At 50.5% G+C, this 24,882-nt stretch overlaps 2 protein-coding genes across 13 annotated transcripts in view; both read left to right on the forward strand.

The window, feature by feature from the left end:
• The first annotated feature begins 4,625 nt into the window (after nt 1-4,625).
• Nucleotides 4,626-20,271, forward strand: NIPSNAP1 (nipsnap homolog 1). Of its 2 annotated transcripts, XM_008515684.2 has the most exons (10): nt 4,626-4,820; nt 10,988-11,115; nt 11,311-11,356; nt 11,878-11,972; nt 15,379-15,449; nt 15,593-15,733; nt 16,048-16,079; nt 16,440-16,534; nt 17,713-17,796; nt 19,091-20,271. In XM_008515684.2, the coding sequence occupies exons 1-10, from the start codon at nt 4,723-4,725 to the stop codon at nt 19,153-19,155; spliced, it is 855 nt and encodes a 284-aa protein (XP_008513906.1). In that variant the 5' UTR covers nt 4,626-4,722; the 3' UTR covers nt 19,156-20,271. The 2 variants fall into 2 exon arrangements, with proteins under 2 accessions (XP_008513906.1, XP_070484717.1); XM_070628616.1 differs by lacking the exon at nt 15,593-15,733 and having other exon boundaries at nt 4,658-4,820.
• A 643-nt stretch (nt 20,272-20,914) lies between these two features.
• THOC5 (THO complex subunit 5) overlaps nt 20,915-24,882 on the forward strand; it is a 30,957-nt gene continuing 26,989 nt past the window's right edge. For 2 of the 11 annotated variants that reach the window (XM_008515689.2, XM_070628613.1), the window contains exons 1-5: nt 20,915-21,162; nt 21,877-21,980; nt 22,274-22,454; nt 22,841-22,972; nt 24,349-24,492. In XM_008515689.2, the coding sequence (XP_008513911.1) occupies nt 22,877-22,972; nt 24,349-24,492 (240 nt within the window). In that variant the 5' untranslated portion in view covers nt 20,915-21,162; nt 21,877-21,980; nt 22,274-22,454; nt 22,841-22,876. Of the gene's footprint in view, nt 21,163-21,876; nt 21,981-22,273; nt 22,455-22,840; nt 22,973-23,095; nt 23,375-24,348; nt 24,493-24,882 lie in introns of all 11 variants that reach the window. The other 9 variants (XM_070628611.1, XM_070628614.1, XM_070628609.1 and 6 more) reach the window with 6 other exon arrangements.

The following is a 24,882-nucleotide window of genomic DNA, read 5'->3' on the forward strand; positions in this document are numbered from 1 at the left end:
TGAGTTAAAATGTTTTCTTTTTCAGGTATTTGTATGATTTCCAAGTTATACATGAAGTGACACTTTGTTAATGTTTTCATGTGGCACTGTGTCAAAGTCGCATAATTCGTATCTGCATGTGCTGCACAGAACAGAAAGGCTGGGACTTGGCAGTGTGGCTCATGCTCCGGCAGAGACATAAAAGCTTTCTTGTCTCTGTCACTCCTGTTTGGGGTCCCATAGGAGCTGGGGGATGCAATTCTCAGAGAGCAGTTGGGCCTGTGCACAAACGCCCATCAATAAGAAGCAGGTGACACTGCCACAGCTGGGTAATTTGTCTCTTCACTCATCTGCAGCCCATTTGGTGATGATCTATTTGTCCCAGAGAATAAATGATGGCAGGTTTGTCCATATTTTACACTTATGAACCTGCCTGCTCTTCTCTGCTTAGCTCTGCCCATCCGTCTTTGTCCCTGGTTGCTCTCATTTCATTTCACAGATTAGGCAGCAGGGCTTGGCAACGAGTTATGAAGGTGGATTCTGCGAGGGCAGCTTGGGAAGGGAGGGAGGGAGGAGAAGAGATGGGTCAGCTGCCTGCAGAGAGGGGAGGGGTGGATGGGTTCAGGAAAAAGAGATGTCACCGACTCTTGGTAGGTGGGAAGGGACCTCAGAGAGGAAGCGGGGGAGAGATTCTAGGACAGAAGGCAATGATGCTGGAGAGGGCTGTTCATAGAAGATGGCTTGAAGAGTTGAGTCTAATCCCAATAATTAAGTTGGGCCTGGTACAAAACCTAATTGCGATAGCCAGCCTCCAAGATGGCCCCCATGACTCTCACGTGTTGGTATTCACACCCTTGTAAAGCCCCCTCCTACACTGAGCAGGGCTGACACGTGTAACTAATAGGATACACAGAAATGACAGAGTGTGACTTGCAAGGGCAGGTCATAAAAGTCCTTGAAGTTTCCCCCTTATTCTCTCTTGGATCATTCACTTTGGGGGAAGCCAGCTGCCATGTGGTGAAGACACCCAAGCAGCGTCTGGAGAAGCCCATGTGGCAAGGAATTGAGTCCCCCAGCCAACAACAAGCACTAACTTGCCAGGTGTGTGAGCAACCCGCCTTCGAAGCAGATCCCACAGCCGCAGTCAAGCCTTCAGAAGACCACAGCCCAAGCTGACAACTTGACTGCAACACTGTGGGAGACCCCGAGCCAGAACCAGCCCAGCTAACGCTTACTCCTAAACTCCTGACCCATTTGGAACGGTGTGAGATAATAAATGTTGATTGTTTCAAGCTGCTAAATTTTGGGGTAATTTATTCCACAGTAATTGGAAATGGTCTAATTCCTTATTTGTGGAATTGTTGTCCAACATCTATCTGGTCTGCTGCCCAGAATGCACGGTTCATGGAGCAGGGACTCATTCATACCAAGGGCTCGGTTAACTGGCATTGCGTGTTGCTGAGTGGCGCAAAGAGAGCCCCCCTGCCCTACTCCTTCAAGCAGGGTAAATGGAGTTGGTTAAGCAAGGAAGAGATGCTGGGATGGAGTGGGTTTGTGTTCTGGGGAGAGAAATAGGGCCACGATTAGCATGTCCAAACATCCCAGTTTCCCAGGACAGAGGGCTTTCCTGGGATGGGAGACTTTCAGTACTAAAACTGGGAAGGTTTGGGGTAAACGGGAATGAGTTGGTCACCCTACCTGGGGCGGGAGTGCGGGTCTCGAACATGCACTTCCAGTGAGTTGCCATACTGTGGTTCATATGGCACGGGGAGGGAGACTCGTCTCCCATTTCTCCCAGTTAGGGGTGGGATCATGCTTCTAAAGCCATCTAGGGGCCAACCTCATGGCAGAGTGGTTAAGTTCGAGCACTCTGGTTCGGTGGCCCAGGGTTTCACTGGTTCGAATCCTGGGTGCGGACGTGGCACAGCTCATCAAGCCATGCTGAAGCAGCATCCCACATGCCACAACTAGAAGGACCCACAACTAAAAATACACAACTAAGTACTGGGGGTCTTTGGGGAGAAAAAGGAAAAATAAAATCTTTAAAGCCATCTAGTTTGATCCTCCTGCCCAATTTGACTAGAGGGAGATGGGAAATCCCTCTTGGAAATGCCTAGACAGACATGAGCAGGCTACAAGTCAACCCTCCCTCATTCCCCCAGCAGAGGTGGTTAGAGACACCAAGAATTTGGTGAGGATTCTCATCCTAGACCAGGAGGGCCAGCCCCTCCCTGTCCATGGGTCCTACTTTGTGGCTTCATTGCCAAATGACCTCTACCATATGGCCAATGAGTTGCTATGCAGCCTCTATTGTCATAATTCAGTGGCAGGTCACCAAGGCTGCCCACTCCATTGTTAGAAAAGTATTCCTTGTACTGAGTGAGACGCTGCCTCCACAGCAACTCCACCCTTTGATTATATTCAATTGTGCTGAACAATTCGAAGCCATTTCTTCTTGGCACCCTTTCACACATTGTGCACGTATTGCTTCCACTGCCTAAGGTTCTCCTTGCCCTGCTCCCTTCTAGCAAACTTTCCCTACTTATCCTCTAAAGCTTAGGTCCAAGGTTAGGCCTCCTGGGAGGCCCAGTGGTGGTGGTCACTTCCACCTCTCCATGCCTGCTACAGTTGGTTCCTAAGGGGAGAGCAACTCTACCACATGACACCAGTGACATCTTCTTTGCTGCTTTTCCAGCTACCCATCTGCGTTGTTCCTGAGTGGCTGTGACTGGGAACCCTTCAATCACACTAACTTCCAGAATGAGGGGCTCACTCTGTTTTTGTCCCTCTGATAAGCCCAAGGAGCCACTGGGCCCAGCTGTGTCTCTAACCCCTCTCTGTGCTCTTCTTTATTAACACAGAGAGCAGTTCTCAGGGTACACAGCCACACTGCTGTCTTCATTGTGTTTATTTTGATGGTTTGGCCTGTTTATGACAATCAATTCAGGTTTTCCACTTATCTTGATGATTTACAGTTCCCTTTTTATTTTTATTTATTTTTGTGTGTGTGAGGAAGATTGGCCCTGAGCTAACATCTGTTGCCAATCTTCTTCTTTTTGCTTGAGGAAGATTGTCCCTGAGCTAACATCCATGCCAATCTTCCTCTATTTTGTATATGGGACGCCGCTACAGCATGGCTTGACGAGCGGTATGTAGCTCTGTGCCAGGGATCTGAACCTGCGAACCCCAGGCCGCTGAAGCAGAGTGCGTGAACTTCACCACCACACCACCAGGCTGGCCCTCTACAGTTCCCTTTTTAAATAAATCACACAAATAATACATGTTCAGCATAATAACTTTTGAAAACAAGAAAAAAATCATAGTTCAAGCCTCACTTCCTTATAGAAGTCATCACTGACCCTCAAAGTCTATATAGGATCTCCCTTCTCTTCTCCACCCATCAAAAGACCTCATAGTTCCCCATACTTCTTCATAGCCTCACTGCAGTTGGCTATACAATATTTTTGTGTACATTTGTCGCTTATTCAGTAAATATTTAATGTGTCAGGCAGGAAAGGTGAGGGGAGAGAGGCCTACGGCGTCTGCCCTGGAGGGGCTCAAAGTCAGTGCTGATTTGTTTTCTCCCTGCTGCCAGGCCTTAAGTCCCAAGAAGGCTGTAGGCTTGTTGTTCTGCCCACTTTTGGTGTCTCAGAGCTTAGCACAGAGGCGAGCCAGGCTGACTCAATATTTGATGAAGAAATCTGGAAATTAGGGCTGGCCCAGTGGTGCAACAGTTAAGGTCACACATTCTGCTTCGGCGGCCTGGGGTTCGCTGGTTCTGATCTGGGTGCGGACATGGCACCACTTGGCAAGCCATGCTGTGATAGGTGTCCCACATATAAAGTAGAGGAAGATGGGCATGGATGTGCGCTCAGGGCCAGTCTTCCTCAGCAAAAAGAGGAGGATTGGCAGCAGTTAGCTCAGGGCTAATCTTCCTCAAAACAAAACAAAACAAAAGAAATCTGGAAATTACAGCCTGCCCTCCACTTCCCCACCCCAAGCATACCAGGAGGAAACCACAGGTCAGCGGGTGGACATTCTTTTGGGGGGTGTGCCTGCACATATGCATGTCCCTCTGGAAGCAATTAGGTCCCTGGGCCCCCACTGTGGGGTCTGCAGGCTCTCTGCCCCTGCTAAGTAAGGTCTGTGACCTGGGAGATTGTGGACTGAGAAGGGATTAGTTTAGAGGGCAGGCAAAAGAGCTGGGCGGGGTGGGGGTGGGAGGTTTTCAGAAGGCCCAGGCAGAGATGGAAAGAGAAAAGGAGATGATGGAGAAAAAGCGTCTCTGCGGCCCAGAGCCTTGTCCACCTGTCTTAAATTGTTAGGGGGTTTGTTCCTTTCATAATGTGATAAACACTGCCTGTGCACCCCTCCTCCCTAGAAAAACGCACAATTTCAGGGGGCTTTTGGACCCTCTGTTGTGCATCCTTGAACGCCCAGTTAAGAATTGCTGGTGTCACTGTTCAACACTCCCATTTTACCAAAGTGGACACTGAGGCCCAGAGTGGGCAAAGGGCTTGCTCAAGGTCACAGAGCAAGTCAATTGTAGAGCAGCAGGGGCTCACAGGACAAGAACTCCGACTTCGCCCAGCATCCGTAAAGTTGGGAGAAGTACCGCGGGAACACCGATCCGGCCCCTTGCAGAGAGAGGCTGGCAAGCCCGTGGGGGCGTGGCTTACTCACGCCCCGCCTCCGCCGCCGGGTTCGGGGGCGGGGCCTTCCTCCAACCTGCAGGGCTCCAACATGGCTCCGCGGCTGTGCAGCATCTCTGCAGCGGCGCGGCGGCTGCTGGGGGGCCCGGGGCCCCGCGCCGGGGATGTGGCGGCTGCAGCTGCGGCGCGGTGAGAGCCGGGCCCAGCGGGGGCGGTGCGCGCGGCGGGTGCAGGGGCTGGGGCCAGGGTGTGGGCCTGGGGGATGGGCAGAGACTCAGGCTTGGAATCACTGGGTTAGAGGCAGGGGCAGGATCTAGGCCTGGGGAAGGGCGCTGGGCAAAGAATGGGGGAGATGGGAAAGGTCTGCGCAGGGTCTTTGTCTAGTGAGCACCTGGCTCTGGGCAGAGCGTGAAAGATGGGCTAAATGGGAGGGGCACGTCCTGGGTCCTGGAGAGTGGCAGCGGGCAGCGGCGGGAGGAGTGGCCCCTTCTCCAGGCCTTTGCGGTGGTTGAGAGACAGCAGCCACTGGGGGCTTCTAGGAGAGGCAGCTCCTCCCTCGGGAAGATATGGGGGGAGGAGATACCGGGAGCAATGGGGGATCTCCAAGGGCCATGGCTGCACTGACCCTTTGCCCCCCAACCTGAACAGTATAGGTTGGGCAAAGGAGGCCTCAGAAGGGATAGGAGTTGCCCAAGGTCACTCTTCCTGCTGTCCTGTGGCAGCGCTAGGTCCGGACCCAGGTCTCCTGACACCCCGTGCTCTTTGCACCACAACTGGTGGCCTCCCGGGAGAGGGAGGCTAGCTGGACCATGCGCTCAGCCTGGGCTTTTGTTTGGGCCTTGGTGTGGGCTGAGGCAGGGCTTGGCCTCCCTGACTGGCCCTGGGAGGCCCCTCCCCTCTGCCCCCAGAGGCCCGTACTTCCCCCATCTCTGCAGCTATCGCCCTGTATGACACGCTTGCCTGTCTCCCCTACGAGACCGTCATCTCATTTTTCTGTTTCCCCAGCCCCTGGTACAGGGCTCAGGACAGTGTATGGTCAAGAACATTTGCCAAAGAAGTGAGGACACCTGTCCCCCCCAACCTGTGGAAAGGAAGCAGGGGTCCTTCCTACCCGGCAGCCCAGGTGTGAAGCTGCAGAGTTCTGTTAGACCTTGCCATGAGATGTTAGAACGCTGTGCGGGGGGGGCTTTGGGGCAGCCAGGAAAGAGGCGCTGGGCACGTGCCCCTTCCCCAACTGTCCAATAATTGGAGAGAAAGCTGGTTTCTTGGAAAGAGCCTGGAGTTTGCCTGGCACCAGCAAATCTAACTCAGTCTTTTTCTTAGTGGGGTGACCTTGGTGAATCATTTGCCCTCTGGAGGTCTCAGATTCCTCATCTGTAAAATGGGGATGTATCTCACAGGGCTGTTGAGGATTAAAGAGGTCGTGTGTGTGAGGTCTCTAGCCCCTGGTGAACGCACAACGGATGTTGCCACTTGCCCCAGCCTAGGTCTCAAGCAATTTCTGCATGACTCCCTCAAATATCAGGGCTGAAAGGGCCTTTGGGAGATCACCTTCCATGAGCCCCCTGTTTTCCAGGAGAGGAAATCAAGGCTGCAGGTAGGACTGCAAATTCGCAGGGTTACAGAATCGCTTGGTGGTAGAACCGTTTGTGTGGCAAATATCCGGCAGCCACAAAAGGAGCATGGGACTTAGAGACAGCCTGCTGCTCCTCACTTCCTCGCTTGGTAACCTAGGATGAGTCACAGAATCTCTGTGAGCCTCGGTTTCTTTCTCTATAAAGTGGGGATGGTGATCCCTGCCGGGGGTTTTTAGAGGATTGCTGTGAAGGCACTTGGATTAATACTTATCAGGTCTCTCAAGGACTGCTTCCCAGTCACTTACGTGCTGGTCCCACCTTGGATACCTGGGAACATCCCCTCCTGCCGACAGTCTGTTCCACATCTCTTTGGAGTCACCAGAGGGGCCAGCAGCAGTCCTTCTGGCCTCTGAGGTTTAGGGCTGCTGGGGTGGGGACAGAGTGTGGGCTTAGAAATCAGATGGACCTGGGTTAGAATCCGCTTGGCTGTTGATTAACCATCCTCGAATAAGGCATGGAACATCTCTGAGCCTCATTTTTCGCAAAAGCATATTGTGAGGATTAGCTCTTAGCACATAGTAAGGGCTCAATAAACAGCACTGTTACTGCTGCACCGATAGTCTTCTTGTTCACAGAACTTTAGCCTTTCTAGTTCTCCTTCTAATGTGTCTTCTAAAGACACTTCTGGAACAACAAGCAGAAACGTGACCCCTTTCTAAAGCTAGCCAACTCAAAACAGGAGAGTGTTTCAGAATGTGCATAGATTCGAGCTTCCTAGCCTACGAATCTAGAACATTCTGGAGCAGTTTCATGTGGGGAGGCATCAGACTATTGATCTCTTTTGAGAGTGCAAATGTGTCATCTACTGAAAAGTTCTCATCTGGGACAAATATTTATTGAGCAACTCCCATGCCAAAAGCACTAGGTACTCTGGGGGATGGAAGGACATCAGCTAGTGACTTCCGGTGTGGCTGGGGAGACAAGACATATTCATAGGGAAATGATGAAAGGGCTGAGGGGGAAAGAGGAAAAGTGTTTTTGTGGAAGGGGCTGAACAGGTCCAGCTGGGGCAGACGCTTCCTGTAGATTGCACAAAGCTATAATTGTGTTTTTCTAGGGCTAACAGGCATATAGTTGAGATACCAGAATCTTTGGCATTTCTAGGATGATTTACTGAGAATACATGAGAAAAGAAAAGGGAAATTGAGACTGCTCTAGAGCAGTGATTCTCAAACTTGAGCATGCATCAGAATTCCCTGGTGGACTTGTTAAAACCCAAATGGCGGGGCCGGGCTGGTGGTGCAGTGGCTAAGTTCACATGCTCCACTTTGGTGTCCTGGGGTTCGCCGGTTGGGATCCCGGGTGTGGACCTACTCACCGCTTGTCAAGCCGTGCTCTAGCAGGTGTCCCACATATAAAGTAGAGGAAGATGGGCACGGATGCTAGCTCAGGGCCAATCTTCCTCAGCGAAAAAAGAGGATTAGCGGCAGATGTTAACTCAGGGCTAATCTTCCTCAAAACAAAAACAAAAAACCCAAATGGCTTGGCCCACACCCAGTGTTTCTATGTAGTTAAGTCTGGGATGGGGCCTGAGAATTTTTAGCATTCTCAGGTGATGCTAATACTGTGGGTTTGAGAACCATAGGGATAGGGAGTCCTGGCTCTATGGTCACCAAATTTAAAAGGGAATTGACTCTGGAAAGCTTGGCAAAGTAGTTTAGAGCTCAGATCCCCAGTGGAGACATCCAGCCTTTGTTTTGTTGGCAGTTGGCAGTGGGGAGCCGTAGAAGACTTTTGAGCAGAGGAATAGCATCACAAAAATGGTGTTTTTCAAAGATTGTTGAGCAGATTAGGAAAAGTGGGGAAAGAGTGGGAGCTAGGAGGTCAGTCTGGAAGTTCGGTGGGAAGAGTGATGTTAGCTGCACTGCCATGTCAGGCCCTTTCTCTAAAAGGTCCATCCTACTGCCCCTATTTTATAGATGAAGAAAACGAGGCTCAGAGAGATGAAGCTGAGCTGGGATTAGAATCCGGATTTGTCCAGAACCTGTGCTCTTAAGCACTAATGCTGTTGATGGTGGGGATGGAAAGGGCCTCTGAGCCCCGAGTCCACGCTCTGAGCCAAGGTCCACCCTTTCTGTCCTTTCTTACCTTCCAGCTGTCATCATTTGCATGCAGCTCTGCCTTAGCCCTCCCCCACCCCCATTCATTCCCAAACTCAGACTGAGCATGTGCCTGGCCCTGTTCCAGGCACTGGGGATCCAGCGGGAATACACAGAACAGACAAGATCGCTGTCCTCTTGGGGCTGCTTCTAGTGAGAAGACAAATAAGGCACATAATAAGCCAAAAACTATATAGTGTGTTAGAAGGAGCTACAGAAAAACAGAGAGCAGGGTGGGAGGCATTGGGGAGTTCACAAGTAGGAGAATGTTGCAATTTCACAGAGAGAGTGAAATTTGAACTCTTGAAAATGTGAGCCTACAGATGCTGGCTTCAAGTTCAGAACCTACCCTGGCATCTTGGACATGTCCCATCTTGGGTTTTACTCACAGAAAAGATCTTTAGAGATAGGCTGCTCCACCCTGCTCGTTTGACACATGGGGAAACTGAGGCCCATAGGCAGGAAAGATTAGAGAGTATTAGGAAGAGACAGGAGCCCATCAGAAGTCCTGGACCCTTTCACTCCCCAGCATTCCAGCCTCCAGGCTCTCTCTCCAAGGCTGGCCGCTTGTCTGTTTATCTTGATCAGTACCGATGTTAATAAATTACCTGAAGCCCAATTCTGGAACAAAGGTCTTAGTTGACAAATAGGAGGAGCTGCTCTCTTCCCTGCCACCACCCCTCCAGGGCAAGCAGCCTTCTACATTCAAACCAAAGGTCAGGTCGGTCTGCCAGTGGCTTTGTTAAAAACACCTACTTCTTCACAGTATCTGCCATGATGCTCCCCAGGTCAGTGCTGGACCCAAGGTGGGAGCTGGCTTTAGAGGAAAAAGCTCTGCGTTGGTTCTTGCTTCAGCTCTGCACCTGATTTCCTATGTGACCTTGGGCAGGTTCCTTAAACTCCCTGATCTTCTATTTTCTCGTCTTGAAAATGGGGACACTAACAGTACCAACACTATAACTTTATTGTATAGATTCAACGGGATCATGCTACAGACAAGTTGATCACAGATCTCTGGCACAGAGGATGTCCTCAGCAAGTGGTGTCTATAGCGAACCTCCCTTATTCTGGTCCAAAAGTTTCACAGACCGTGCTGCCCCTCTGATGATTGTCTTTTTGTTTTTTGTTAATAAAGCACTACATGCACAAGGACAGAAAGCCTATGAATTCAGAAACACGTAAAACAATTTTTTTTAGCTTTGCAAAAAATTATAATGAATAAAGAAAAATTTAACCATCCCCCTCTCCTAGGTGAGCAGTATTAACAGTCTGGGACAAATCCTTACTCATCTTTCTCTATCCTCATACAAATCTGTCATCACTATAAGAGGCTTTTTAAAATTTCATCAGTCCCAGTGACTGCTCCGTATTTTGGAAAAAAGTAGTACTTTGATTTGCAAGACATTTCTTCTAGCCACAGAAAAGGCTCGAAAAAGGGGAGGAGCTGCTGACAGTGCCCCAACTGCTAGGCACCCTGGCAAGAAACCATCCAGTGGGAGGCTTGCATTTCAGGCCTGGCTACAAGCTGATCCACTGCTGTTGCAAGACCCATCCACTTGCTGAGCAAGATTTAGAGCCTCTGGCAGCCTAAAAATAAGCCCCGCCCCTGCTGGGATCTTACGTGGGAAGTGCAGTTATGGTCTGGCAGGATCTAGTGGCAAGTCCCCCTGCTCTGAACAAGACACATCATTCATTCATTCGTTCATTCTCATAGCACCCTGCACCGGGCAGGTATTTGTCAATTAAGTGTTGGCTGGATGAATGAGTGAATCTTACCTTGCAGTGCCTTTTACCCACTCTCTCTGCCTTTATCTGCCAAATCAGCCCTGGAGATTTGGAGATTGGCCAGATCCCCTGCTCTGGAGAGCCTGCCCAGACGGCCAGAGGCCGAGTTCAGGCTTGCTCACCTGGGCTCTCCCGGAGACCTCCAGCTGTAATTGTATTTCCAAGGCCCATTTCTTCCAGCCGACTGTGACCTCTTCCAGGACAAAGCTTATTTGTCTTTGACTCTCTGTTTATGGTGGCTGGAAGGGGCACAGGCCAAGTGTAGTGGGAGCATTGGGGAGGAGGCTGAGTACAGCCTTCTTGTCAGAGGAGACAGAAATTGCAAAGAAAGCACAGAGTAAAAGAGCCTGGTGTGTTCAGGGAGGAGCATATCTGGAAGTGGGGTACACAGGTTGGGGGGAGACACACGAGGGGAGGCTGACAAGATAGGTTGGGCTGTCAAGGGCTCTGGTCATTCAGCAAGGTGGTTTTGGGCTTGGTTTGCCTCTTGGCGAGGGGCTGCAGTAGTGTGGCCCAAGTGGAGGACCCTTTGGAAGGGGGTGAAGTGGAGGCAGGGAGACTAGAGAGAGAGATAGGAGGTGGGGCTGCCTCTCCAGGCCTTCTGAGGCCCTGCAGAGCTTCAAGAAGCAAACTGAGCAATCAGGATCTCTATAGAAGGGACCAGATCTGCTCAGCTGGCTCCAATGATATGTTACATTGGAGCCACCATGGGATTCCATGGCCCCGTTCCCAGAAATATGGGTCACCAGCCTGAGGGAGCAGGGCATCTGAGCTGATCAAAGAGCCAGGGCTCCTCCAACCCTGGCATGTCCCCCTGAACTCCTTTGTCCTGCAGCTTCTATTCCAAGGACAATGAAGGCAGCTGGTTCCGCTCCCTCTTTGTGCACAAGGTGGATCCCCGGAAGGACGCCCACTCCACCCTGCTATCCAAGAAGGAGACCAGCAACCTCTACAAGATTCAGTGTGAGTGGCTGCTAAGCCAGCCAGTCTGCCCTCCTGGGACCTCTGAGGACCTGCAAGGCTCCAGCTGGGAGATGAGGGGCTGGGACATTCTGAGCTGTCCTAGGAGCCCTGGCCCTGTGGGGCTCCCCCCACCCCAGCTCCCTGCAGACACACCCGCCTCTTGCTTCACCTCCTGCTCTCTGTCTTCTGTTGCAGTTCACAATGTGAAGCCTGAGTATCTGGATGCCTACAACAGCCTGACGTGAGCATCTTCCTCCATCCGCCCATCCCAGCCCCTGCTTGGGTGGGGACCTCCGTTCCAGCCCTGTTCTCCTTGCAGAAATCCAAGGGAGGGGCCGGCCTGGTGGCATAGTGGTTAAGTTCACGTGCTCTGCTTCGGTGGCCCGGGGTTTGCCAGTTCGGATCCTGGATGCACACCTACACACCGCTTGTCAAGCCATGCTGTGGGAGGCGTCCCACATAGAAAATAGAGGAAGATGAAGATGGGCATGGATGTTAGCTCAGGGCCAGTCTTCTCAGCAAAAAAAGAGGATTGGTGGCGGATGTCAGCTCAGGGCTAATCTTCCTAAAAAGAAAAAAAAAAAAAAGAAATCCAAGGGATATAGATTTCAGAGCTGGAAGTCCTAAAGATGTCTTGTCCAGCCTCTGCATCTTAGAGATGGGGAGACTGACGCCCAGCCCTGAGGGCCTGAGTTGGATCTTTATCTCAGGGACCCTGGTGGCTGGTATGAACCCTGCCCCCTCTCTGTGCCCCTCCCACAGGGAGGCTGTGCTGCCCAAGCTGCACCTGGATGAGGACTACCCCTGCTCGCTCGTGGGCAACTGGAACACATGGTATGGGGAGCAAGACCAGGCAGGTGAGGGGCCCACCTCCCCAGTGCCACTGGCACCCAGCCCGGGCCTCTGGCACCCCTCATACCTGGCTGCCCTCCACTCCCTCTCCACAGCAGCACCCAGAGGGGTCTTTCTAAATGCATTCCTCATTGCTACACTCCGCTGCTCAAACATCTGTGGGGGTTCCCCTCTGCCCTTGGAGCAGCACATGTGGCTCTGTGAGTCCTTCCCTGCCCAGCCTCTGGCCTCATCTCACTATATCTTCCTTGCTTACTGTGCTGTCCCACCCAGAATTTCTTTCAATTCTTCACATTCACAGTTTCGCCTTCTAGTTCCAGGATATTGTTCATGTTGTTTCCTCTGCCTGAAGCATTCTTTCTCCCTTCCCTGCTTTACTGGCTCACTCCTCTATTCATTTTTTATTTTGGCGTAGACATCACCTCCTCCTGGAGGCCTCCCCTGATCCCTTCCACCCAAGCTGGGTCAGGCACCTCCTTGGACTCCCCAGCCCCTAGGACTTGCCTCTCCACAGCCCTGATCATGCGTCCCTGTAGTGTACTTGTCTGTCTCCCCATATAGCTGGTGAGTTCTGTGTGGGCGGGGCCCCTGCCTGTCTTTCTTCACCACCAAATCCTCAGTATTCAGCGTGTATTTGTGGAATAAACAGGGGCTCTTGTCTGAGCTGGTTCCTTAACAGCTTCCCAGGAGTGCCTCCAGCATGTCCTATCCCACCCCAACATACCCACCAGCTCCCAGGACCACATGTGAATTTGGTTGACCCACAGCATCTCAGCCACTCAAAGGGGCCTTGGCATTTAGACTTGTGCTATCCAGGAAGGCAGCCACTAACCACATAGAGCTATTGAAATTTAAATTAAGTAAAATGAAATGAAGTGAAAAATTCATTTCCTCAGTCACACTAGCCACATTTCAGGTGCCCACTGATAGAAACACGTGGCTCCTAGCTACCATCTTGGACGGCATAGCTATAGAACATTTCCGCCCTAGTTGAAAGTCCTTTTGGACAGTGCTGATTTAAACTGCATAGCACAGAGCCCTGATCGAGCATCTTCTAAACTTCCCTTGAATACTCCCAGCAATGGGGAGCTCACTCTGTTGTAAGCCAATCTATCTCATCCTTCAGCAGCCCTGATAATTATATGTGTCTTTTAAAAACAATCTGTGACCTGCAGATAGGTAGATTCCTTTAATCATTTATTCTGTTTCAGTAACAGACGTTGACACATCGGTAGGCAGGTAAGAGAAAAGCAAACTGTCTTCAGTTCCAGCCCCTACAGTTTTCCCATTTTAGGCTCAGTTCTAGCCGTACTCCTTGGATTCTCCTAAGTATTTGCTAGTTGGGAAAATAACTTTGAGGAATGGGATCCTCAATTTTTAAAGCTTGTCCTTTATTTTGTGTATCTTGATGTGTTGTCCCCCATATCGAATCAGCTGGGCAGCAGACCCTCAGAACCATCCCCTAGGAGTAGGGCTCAGGAATCTACATTTTAATGAATTTGTAAGAACCGTTGATCCACCTTCTAGAAGGATTACTATCATGTCATTGTGAGAAAATTCTTTCTTTTTGTGAACCTAGGATGCCCTGCCCATAGCTCTTCCCTGTTGGGCCTCCAGTATGAGTTGAATCCCTCTACCTGGCCAGCATTCCTGGTCTGGGTAGACTTCCATCCATACTGTGCTTTTTCCATTTCCCTTGGGAAAGAGGCCTTTGAACCACAGGGTCAGACCATTTTGCAGATGGGAAAAATCAAGGCAGAGATGGAGTCAAAAGGCAGGCGAGGGACAGGCTGAGGATGGGAAGTAACAGAGTCTGAGCTTCCAAACTGCTGCTCGGCGGAGGGCCCTCAGCTCTATCCTGCCCTGTTGACTCTTTTGGGACCTTCCTCCCGTGGGCCCTGCCATGCTCCCAAGGATGGCAAGACTGTTTCCTTTTTCTCTTCCACAGTAACTAGATTTCTTTACTATTAGAAGGTGTATTAGTTTCCTAGGGCCACCATAACAACATACCACAAATTGGATGGCTGAAAACAACAGAAACCTATTCTCCCAAGTTCCGGAGCCCAGGAGTCTGAAATCAAAGTGTCACCAGGCCACACTCCCTCCAAAGACTCTAAGGGAGAATGTTTTCTTCCCTTTTCCAGCTTCTGGTGGTTGCCGGCAATCCCTGGCCTTCCTTGACTTGTAGATGCATCGCACCAGTCTCCACCTCTGCTGTCGCATAGGCAGCATTCTCCCTGGACGTCTCTGTTTTCACATGGCGTTCTCTCTCTGTGTCCAAATCTCCCTCCTCTTATGAGGACACTAGTCCCTGAATTTAGGACCCAGTCAGTGCGACTTCATTTGAGCTTGATTACATCTACAAAGACCCTATTTCCAAATAAGATCACATTCTGAGATTCTGGGTAGGCATGAACTTGGGGAAAGTGGGGATGCTATTTAACCTGGTACAGAGGCTATGATAAAAAATTCAAATAGTACAAAGAGTTTTCAGTGAAAAATAAGCCTCCTTCTGGCCCATAACCCCCAGGCCTCCGTTCTCTGCCCCAGCGGCATCTCCTCTCATAACCTCCTGAGTCTCCACCAAGGGATGGTGCATAGACCAGCATCTCTGGATATGTGCCTCCACCCCTAAACACATGTGGTAGCATATTGTACATGCTGTTCTGTTCCTTGGTTTCTTTTTTAATTCACTGTCTTGGAATGTTCCATCTCAACCCATCAGACCTGCCCCCTCCTTTTGTTTAGCCTGTCCCTCACAGGGCTGGTGGTCAGCTTTATGCATTCTGCTGCTCCTGGGTACAAGGACACATTTGATCCTCTTGGTGCTGTTTATGGGTGGGAGCATGATTTCCATTTTGAAGATGAGGACATTGGGGGCTGGCCCCGTGGTTGAGTGGTTAAGTTTGCGCGCTCTGCTTCGGCGGCCCAGGGTTTTGCTGGTTCAGATCCTGCGTGCGGACATGGCACTGCTCATCAGGCCATGCTGAGGCAGCATCCCTCACAAAGCACAACCAGAAGGACCTACAACTAGAATATACAGCTATGTACTGGGGGGATTTGGGGAGAAGAAGAAGAAGAAAAACAAAAAAGAAGATTGGCAACAGATGTTAGCTCAGGTGCCAATCTTTAAAAAATAAATAAAGATGAGGACATCGAGGCATAGAGGGGTCAAAGACTGCTGGGCAGAGCTGGACTGCAAGCCTGGGTCTCCTGGGCTTGCGTCTGGGGTCATGCCCTGCCCAGTGCTGCTCCTTATCAAGACAAAGGGAACTCAGAGTCCTGGTGCTACAGGGGACCAGGCTGGAGACTGCCCCCGTTACATACACACTTAAGCAGCTTTCGGGTAAGCAGGGCAGGGTCCCAGTGGCCCCCTGACCTGCACCTTCCATCTCCCCTGCCCCCCAACAGTGCACTTGTGGCGATTCTCAGGCGGCTACCCAGCCCTCATGGACTGCATGAACAAGCTCAAAAACAACAAGGTATGTTGGCATCCACTTGGCAAACCTCTCTGGATATTGGTTCCGGCTCAGCCGTGCTGGGGGCTGCCTCCACCACCCCATGGGGCACACTGCTGGGGTGGGGGCGCTTCCTGGCTGCCATGCCCAGACTGCCATACCTGCAGGAGTACTTGGAGTTCCGAAAGGAGCGGAGCCAGATGCTGCTGTCTCGGAGAAACCAGCTGCTCCTTGAGTTCAGCTTCTGGAATGAGCCACAGCCCAGAGCGGGCCCCAACATCTATGAGCTGAGGACATACAAGCTCAAGGTGCTTCCCTCCCTCCAGATCCCTGTCTGCCTCCCACCTTCCTTGCTGCAGTACTGCCTAACAGATACCCTGAGGTGGGCAGGCCCTGTGCCCCAGCAGCTAGAATGGGGCTTCTGGCCTTTCCCTCCCTCTGGACTCAGAACAGAGGTGTGTGTGCACATGTGCATCCACCCAGGTGCAAGTCAGGGCCCCTGAATGAGGCCAAGCAGCTCCTGAAGCTGGGGAGACATAACAGTTTCTCATCTCTGCCCAGCATGATGCTTGAAATTCAAGGTGGGAGCTCATTTCCATCCTCTCCTCTAATTCTCTTTCAGCCAGGAACCATGATCGAGTGGGGGAACAACTGGTGAGTGGCAGTGACAGGGCGTTGGGGGGACCCTGCCCACCTGCCCTGCCAAGGTCCCTGGTGGACCACCTTTCCCCGGGCCATATGGCAAGGAACCCGGCATCCTCTGCCCCTCATGGATGCAGGAGGAGGATCCAGCCAGGACGTGAGGATCTTCTAGTGGATTGTGAGGCCTCCCCTGGTAGAACAGCTAGCCAGCGGCTGCACCTCTGTCACCCCATTCCCTTATCTCCTCTGAGAGCCAGGGGTCCTTACCTCAGGCCCCTCCCTTGAGGTGTAGCCGAGAGTCAGCCTGAGGACACGTCAGAGGGCCCTTTGCACCGGCCCAGCCTCAGCCCCATACTCTCCTGTCATCCCTAGGGCTCGGGCCATCAAGTACCGGCAGGAGAACCAGGAGGCGGTGGGCGGCTTCTTCTCACAGATAGGAGAGCTCTACGTTGTGCACCATCTCTGGGGTAGGCTGGGCACCCTGCAGGAGCCCATGCTAGTCCCCTTTCTCTGTTGTCACCCCACATAGACAATGCAAATGCATTAGTGCCCTTGTGGAATTTACATTCTAGCAGAGGGAGACACCACCTCAGACATAAAGTAACAAAAAAGATAATTTCAGATTATTAAAAATAATAAAGAGACAGGGAGAAATGATGGAGAAAAACATGGAACCCTACATTGGCTTGGATAGACAAAGAAGGCCTCTCTGAGGAGGTGAAATGTAAGCTCAGCTAAAGCATGAGAAGGAGCCAGCTGTGAATTCCAAGGGAAAGGTATTCTGAGTAGAGGGAACAACATGTGCAAAGGCCCTGTGGTGGGGAAAGGCCTTTGGCATTTTGTAGTGTGCAAGGGAGGCTGATATAAAGAGAGTGGGGAAGAGTGTAAGGAGATGGGGACAAGCCAGATCAGGCTGGGCCTTGCAGGCAGTGGGGATGAGTTGGGATTTATTCTATAGGCAATGGGAGGCTGTTGCAACATTTTAAGCAGCATGACATGACCTGATTTGTGTTCTAACATGATTCTTCTGACTGTTATGCTTTGCCAAGAGCACTTTGTAGAGCAAGCAAGAAAGTGGGGCATCAGGAGTTGGTTATACCAGTTCAGGCAGGAGAGGATGGTGGCCTGGCCTAAGATGGTGGCAGTGAGGATGCTCAGAAGTCCACAGATTCATTAGTCTGGAGGTGGAACCAATGGGACTTATGGGTGAATCGTCTGTGTGGAGTGAGGGAGGGAGAAGAGGACTCCAGAACTCCCAGACTCCTGCTCGAGCAGCTGTGTGTCACTGAGACCCTAGGAGGAGTACATTAGACGGGTCAGGAGTGTAATTTTGGTCCTCATACGTGTTTCATTTGAGATGCTGACACATCCAAGTATGGATGTCAGCTGGGCACCAGATATGTGAATCTGGAGCCTGAGGGAGAGTTCTGGGCTGAAAACATGAATTTGGGAGTTGTCAACAAATGTACTGATTGGATGAGATTGTCAAAGCAGATAGTGTTTGCTAACAGTCTGAGGCATGGGGTGGAGTGGGGGAGGGGAAGAGACAGCCAGGCAGAGTTTGGGGCAGTGGGAGGAGGGCTCCGTGCTGAGCACAGGATCAGATCCTCTGTGCCCAAGGAATGAGCCAGTGCCTTTCCCACAGCCTATAAAGACCTGCAATCTCGGGAGGAGACTCGAAACGCTGCCTGGAGGAAGAGGGGCTGGGATGAAAATGTCTACTACACAGGTGAGCACCTCCTTTGGGAGGGTCAGCCAGGCCCTTGGAGGTCATCTGGCAGGAGCCCTAGGTGAGGATGGAATCCCTCTGCAAGGAGATCTAGTCTCACTTGATTACCCCCAGTGATGGGGAAGTCACTTTTAAGACAATTAATTAGTGGGTTTCCATCCTGGTGGCACACTATACAAATGATCCAGGCAGTCCTAGGTGAGTGCTCTAGGGCACGATAACACAGCCAGGCAGACCCTGCTCCTGGAGGAGCTGACCGTGCACTGTGACCTCAGGCATTGTTCTTCACCTCTCTGAGGCTGTTTCCTCATCTGTAAGATGGCGATGGTGATAGAACCTCCCTTGGAGGGCTAGAGGAAGGATTCCAGAAGCTAATTTATGATGAGTGCTTCGCCCAGACTCTGGCACAGAAGAAGCATGCAGCAAATCTTTTCCAGCAAGTTTTTTGCTCACACTGTTTGCCACTTTGCTGGGACCCCTGAGAACCACCTGGAGTCAGTAGGTGTTGATTGAGCCCTCACTGGGTGCCAGCGACCATGGTGGGTGGGTGAGGGGCGGCACAGAATGAACTGGAACCCGTACCTGCCCTTGAGGAGCTAACAGTGAAGCTTCCACACTTACCAGCTGGTGTGGGGGAGAATGCATCTCTGGAAGGGGCCTCGCTCTTCAAAGTGTGGTCCTGAATGACAGTACCAGCAGCCCTTGAAAGCTTGTTAGAAATGCCACACGTCAATCCCTTCCCCCACCCACTGAATCAGAATCTGCACTTTAACAGGAACTGAAGGTAATATGTATGCGGTAAAGTGTGAACAGCTCTGAGCAGGAGGAAAGAGTTTGACCTCCTGGGTGACCTTGGGCTGACCCCCTCTGGGTGGCACCCTCCTCGTCTGTAGAATGAGGCAGTTTTTCAAACCTCAGCCACTTGAGGTCATCACTACTGCTACAACTGTTTCCTTGATATTTTTCTTTAAATCTCTGTACTTTGTTCTTCACCTAGCCTTGTCCTAAAGCAATAATATCTGTGAAATCACTTTTTACTATTCTAGTTGTTTTTTCACATACACAGGGAAATAAAAAATATAATCATGAAAATCAAAGAAATGTTCCTCTCATCACCACTGAAGTCCCCTCTTATCCCACAACTTGGGAGACCTGTCGCACTCCATGGGCCCTTCCAGGAGGGCAGTGGGGCTGTTCCTATCTCAGCATCCCAGGCCTCCTACCCCGTCAAAAGCCACTTTTGGGGGTTGGCTCGGCTCAGCCCCCTCCGTGACCTCTGCCTCTCTCTCCGCAGTCCCCCTGGTGCGACACATGGAGTCTCGGATCATGATCCCTTTGAAGATCTCGCCTCTCCAGTGATGCTGCTGTTGCCTCCGCCTCTCTCCCCTCCTCCCTCAGGGCAGCCATGGATAGTGCAGCTCCCAGTCCTGCTGTCTTGGTTTTCTCTTGGATCTGAGAGGACTCTGGGGGGTAGTGCTCAGCTCATACAAGGGGAAGCGGGATGACAGGGGTCTGAGGACTTGCAGCTCTGCCAAGATCATTGCCACCTTCCCTGCCCACCCCTTTCCCCGGTGCTGGAAGCAGTTTTTAATTTCTCTGAATGAAGAACAGCCCCTTTTATGTCTTCGGACATTTCCCCCTAAGATTCCTCATCTCAAGGCCACTAGTCCCTAATTATCACCACGGAAGTCCTCAGTTTAGCTTTAGGTGCACAAAAGGTAGAGTGTCCAGTAGTTAGAAGTGGGGTGGGAAGGGAGGAAGTCAGACCAGGCCAAGCGTCAGGAATTCCCGGTCTCCACTGGGGCACCCACTTGCTGAACAATCTGAGCCAAGTCCTCCCTGATGGGGAAAAGTCTGGAATGGCCTCAAGAAGCAAAGGGGAAAACTCTCAAGTTAGCAAAGTCAGCAGGAGGTCCACATATTCTACCTAGAAAGGCTGAGGAAAAAGATGGGAGCTGGGAAGGATTTGGGGGCAGGAAACAGAATGGAATAGGAACCCAGAAGGTAGAACTTAGAATTCAGAACTTGAGCTTGAACTGCAGAATTTGGAATAGAGAATTGGGAAAATAGAACAGAGGTGACAGAAGACCACTTGGGGAGGGGTTCCTAATACAGGACAGTAGGAGAGAGGCTCATCTGTTCTATGTAATGAGGTTGAGAACGTGGATGTGTAGTGCTGGCCCTTCTGTGCAGGGAGAGTCTCCTGCCTTCCCTTCTTTCTTCCCACAGGCAAGCTACCGGCCAGGGCTTGTATTTCCCTCACTCTGCATTCCTTTTCTCCCTCCCTCTTCACATTCTGTCAGCCCAACCCGCATTCTACTGGGCCACTGGATGTGTAGAGTGGGGTCAGTGACTTTGGGAGCCTCCTCAGTTATCCCTACACCTCATGAACCTCTGGGTAGATTGATCCTGCCTCCCTTTCAGGAGAACTTGTGTTGGAGTCGCTGATGGAACCAATTAAATATTTACTATAAACTACGGTGTTGTTTCTTCATCTGCAGGGACCTTTGGCAGTTGCCTGCGGCAGAACTGAGCAGAGGGGGCCAGCTTCCCAGTTCCGCCTGGCTGATCTAACTCTGGAGGGTATTAGGTTCCGTGAGCTACTCTCTCGGAGGCATCTTCAGCCTCCTCCCAGGCCAGAAGGAACTCCCCTGTTATGACCACTGATTCAGGTCATCAGTATTTCTACCTCTAGATAAGTAGGATCTACACCAAAAGTCCTGAGCCCTGTCTGTACAATTCATACCAGGGGTAGGAAACACTTGAGGCTGTCAAATGCTGCAGAGCTGCCACTCTGCCCTGGGCAAATTGGGCCTAAAATGGGGGAAATTATTGATGCTCCTGTGGGAAAAACAAGTCTAAGATGGCATTGATGCCCACCCAGACTTGCTGCCCTCACTAGTGTGGGATCTTAACGTGAATATGACAGTGGTTAAGAATCCAGGTTATGGAGACAAACCCACAGAAGTCCAAGTCTTGGCACTACTACGCTGTTGTGTTATTTTGGGCATAACAAACATTCATTCAACAAATACTTGGCAGGGTGCCTACTAGTTATTCCTTTAGGCGCTGGGAAAAGAATGAACGAAGCACTTAACAGTCTTTGACCTTAGCCTCAGTTTCCTGCTTTTAGAGGACAGCGCGAGAGCGTTGGCGGCTGGCACCCGCCCTGACAAGCCAAGCGCCCCGGCCTGCCCACTGCCATCCCGCCCAGCCCCTGCCGGCTCGGCGCGCCTCACTTCCGGCCTCCATGCCTCGCTTCCGGCTGGCCTCTCCTTCCTTCTGCTTCTCTATGGCTCGCGGGCCGCAGTCGTTCCTGCCGGCGGAAGTGGCTCGCTTTCCCGGGCAGGTTCTGGGCGCCGTGCGGTGAGGAGGGGCAGGGGACGACAGGGCTGGGGGGCAAGGCCGGGAGGCAGGGTTGGGCGCTCCGGGACTGAGGTGCGGACGCTCGGAGGGCGTCCCCGGGCTGGAGTCCGACCCGGGCTCTCGGTTCTCGCTTCCCCGGGTGCCCGGCTGCTTGGCGCCGCGCGGTGTTTCCTTATGTGGAAAATGTTAGCTGCAGCATCATTAGGCCGCACATTGTAGGCTTTCCATGATGGCGATGATGATGGTGGCGGTGATAATAGCTCACGTTTACTGTGCGCTGTGTGCGCCAGGCACTCTATTGCATTGCCAAAGTCAGGATTTCCCACGCTTACGCCTTTCGGGTCCCACCTTTGACGATTTTGCCAAATTAACTTAGCATGTACGACTGTTTACTAAAGGTTTTTAATGCAGTCACTTTTTAAATTTAAATGTACTTTAAAAGAAAAATTTAAGTCTCTACCATAAATGGAAAACCTCTTTCAGTTGTATGCAGAAGGTAGTGATAAAAGTTAAATGTATTTAATATGAAAACAGATGATTGTCAGTGATTCTGGCTAGATTTCATTGTCTAAGGCACCGAGACAGAGTCCTTTTGTTAACAAAGGGACATTGGGATTCGTAAATGTTAAAGACAAACTAGGAAAATGAAATGTCCTCCTTGAAGCAATCAGAAGTTTCTAAAAAGAATTGAGAAGGGATCCACTTTCTCCTTAGGTGTTCAGCATTAAGATCACCCGTGTGCCATCTAAGGCCAGATCATCTTCATCAGCTTCCCCAGTGGAGTGCCTCCTGTGTTACTGTCCACAACGACCCCTGAGGTAGGGACTGCTATTCTCATTTGATCTGTGAGGGAACAGACCCAGAGAAAAGTGCAGTGACTGGTCCCAGGACTCATAGTCCAAAAATTGTCGGTGGAGACCCCAGCTCAGGGCTTCTCTGGCTCTACTGCAATGAGCTCTTGGCTCCCTCAGGAAGTGTTGGTGACAGATTCATTGGGGTAAAGGGGATAGTGCTGCCCACCACAGGGGGCTGAGGTGACATCCAGGAGAGGGAGGATGCTTTGTGACCATAGAACCCCATGAAATGTAGGTTTCATTCTTTTAAATTTCAGGGTCAACCAGGGAGTTGATGGCATCGCCAGATGAGATGATGGCAAGATTAGGAGGCACAATAATATAGTTGTCACGGACACTGTTATGGCATCTGATGGACTGAAGCTTTAGCATATGAGCTGTGAGACCTTGGGCAGGTCATTCACCTTTCTCAGCCTCAGTGTTCTCATCTGTAAAATGGTACTTGCTCTTATCTGAAAGATATGTTAGAAGGATCAAATGAGAACATACTCATAAATTGCTTAGGTCAAGGTCCAGCACAGAGTGATCCATCTATAGTATTGGGAATGGGTTTGTATGCTGGGTTGAGGAGTTTGGCCAGTGGGATAGGGGTGGTGCCTTTAAAGGAGGTGGAAGTGAGGAAGATGAATTCATTTTCGACAGGCTGAGGGATGATTCCCCTTTTTACAGAGGATTAAACCGAGGCTTCGGAGGGTTGGGTGACTTTTCTTGAGTAACCAAGGGTGTAAATGGCCAGAACTGCTAGTTAGACTTCAGTATTCTGACTCCAGGAAAATCTCCAGTTCCAACTCTGGAAAATATCAAAAGCATTCTTCTCTTAACAGGTCTCTGCTGTTTCCTCCTGACCTCATCAAACAACCATGTCATCAGAATCAAGCAAAAAACGGAAGCCCAAAGTGATCCGAAGTGATGGAGCCCCAGCTGAAGGGAAGCGTAATCGTTCTGACACTGAGCAGGTGAGATCAGCCAGGGCTGCCGTGCTGCTGAGAAATTGCAGCTTGTGGCCAAGCACCTGGCAGTGGGTTTGCAGCACCTGAGGGTCCCAGGAACAACCTCCCACGTGGCCTCTGCTTGACCAGGTCAAGCCTGGAATTCTCGTGGCTCTACAGAACTTGAGTATCCACGTCAGATTTAGCTTCAGCATCCCAAGAAGCAACAAGCCTGTAATAGACATGATTAATGCATGAACAGAGAATGCACTCTAGTATGGCGTGTCTCCAGTTTTCCTGATGGTCAGAAGAAGGCAGTCCATCTGCAGACGCCTCTGGAGCTTTGGCGACGTGGCATCCCTGGTCTGCTGCAGAGACAGTGTCAGAACCATATGCCCGCAGAACATCTGTAGCCTGAGAGCCCACATGGTCAGCAGGTTCTTCTCCTTTTGCTGTTTCTCTCTCCTTGTATCTGTCAAGCTAATTTATGACTTAACTTTTATTTGGTTGGTTATGTTTTTTGTTTTTAAAATAGAAACGGACCAGCTTAAATTTAAATAGAAAGTGATGCTTTCCCCAGCTTTAGGAAGTCAAGATTAATGAAGAACCTTATCTTTTTTGGAGCATTGGTTCTGACCTTTTTTTTATTGAGGTATAACATTATAACTAACATATAACATTATATTAGTTTCAGGTGTACAACATAATGATTTGATATTTGTATATGTTGCAAAATGATCATCACAATTAACGTCTGTCACCATACGTAGTTACAAATTTTTTTTCTCGTGATGAGTATTTTTAAGATCCACTTTCTTAGTAACTTTCAAATATGCAATATAATATTATTAACTACAGCTAAAAATGATGTGTTCTGTTTCCTCTAAAGGCTGGGAGACCAAGATGATATTTTAGTCTCTGCTGAAACTTGATTTGACCATTTAAACACCCATCAGTATGAATTTGGTTAAATGAATTCTACTTCATCTCTCTAGTAGACTACCATGCATCCATTTCAATGGAGACTTATATTTATTGGGATGGGAAATGATACTAAATAGCATGGAGGATATGATCGCATTTTGTTTAAAAATAAAATTTGTATTTATCCACAGTATTAACAATGGAGTTATTTCAAGCTGGGAAGTGAGATTACAGGCAATTTTTCATTTTGTTTTTGATACTCCTAACTATGTTTCTCTGATACTAAGCATGCATTACTTTATAAGGAGAAAGAGGAAAAGATGAATTCTTTTCCATTCTGAAAAGAAGAAAAGCATGTGAGGACCAGATCCTTTAGAGACTTGACTTGGGGCTTCATTGTTATTGATCTCAACCAGTGTCCTGGTCCCAACAGGGGGACTTCTACTCGCCACCCAAGGCCTCTATCTTTGCCTCCACAGGAAGGTAAATACTACAGTGAGGAGGCTGAGGTGGACCTGCGGGACCCAGGCAGAGACTATGAGCTGTACAAGTACACATGCCAGGAGCTGCAGAGGCTCATGGCCGAGATCCAGGACCTGAAGAGCCGGGGAGGCAAGGATGTGGTAAGGAGTGGGGCTGGGTGGACATGAAATTGGTGGGTCTGCACGGATGGACCTATTTTGCACCTACCAGAGCTCTTGATCTTAGTCTTCTATCCTAGCCATGATCAGGTGGTTGGGACCTAGGGGCTCCAGAGACCTGCGTATTTATTTTTTTTTTGAGGAATATTAACCCTGAGCTAACTACTGCCAATCCTCTTTTTGCTGGGGAAGACTGGCCCTGAGCTAACATCCATGCCCATCTTCCTCTGCTTTATATGTGGGATGCCTACCATAGCATGGCTTGCCAAGCGGTGCCATGTCCGCACCTGGGATCCGAACTGGTAAACCCTGGGACGCCGAAGTGGCACGTGCGCACTTAACTGCTGTGCCACCTGGCCGGCCCCCTGCCTA

This window comes from Equus przewalskii, chromosome 7 (genome assembly GCF_037783145.1).
Source record: "Equus przewalskii isolate Varuska chromosome 7, EquPr2, whole genome shotgun sequence".
Taxonomy (NCBI): domain Eukaryota; kingdom Metazoa; phylum Chordata; class Mammalia; order Perissodactyla; family Equidae; genus Equus; species Equus przewalskii.

Excerpts from the sequence above, each read along its gene's own strand:
- NIPSNAP1 (XM_008515684.2), top strand. The coding sequence starts at position 4,723 with ATGGCTCCGCGGCTGTGCAGCATCTCTGCAGCGGCGCGGCGGCTGCTG. Across the intron at positions 11,357-11,877 it reads GATGCCTACAACAGCCTGAC|GGAGGCTGTGCTGCCCAAGC; the intron begins GTGAGCATCTTC and ends CCCCTCCCACAG. Across the intron at positions 15,734-16,047 it reads TGAGGACATACAAGCTCAAG|CCAGGAACCATGATCGAGTG; the intron begins GTGCTTCCCTCC and ends ATTCTCTTTCAG.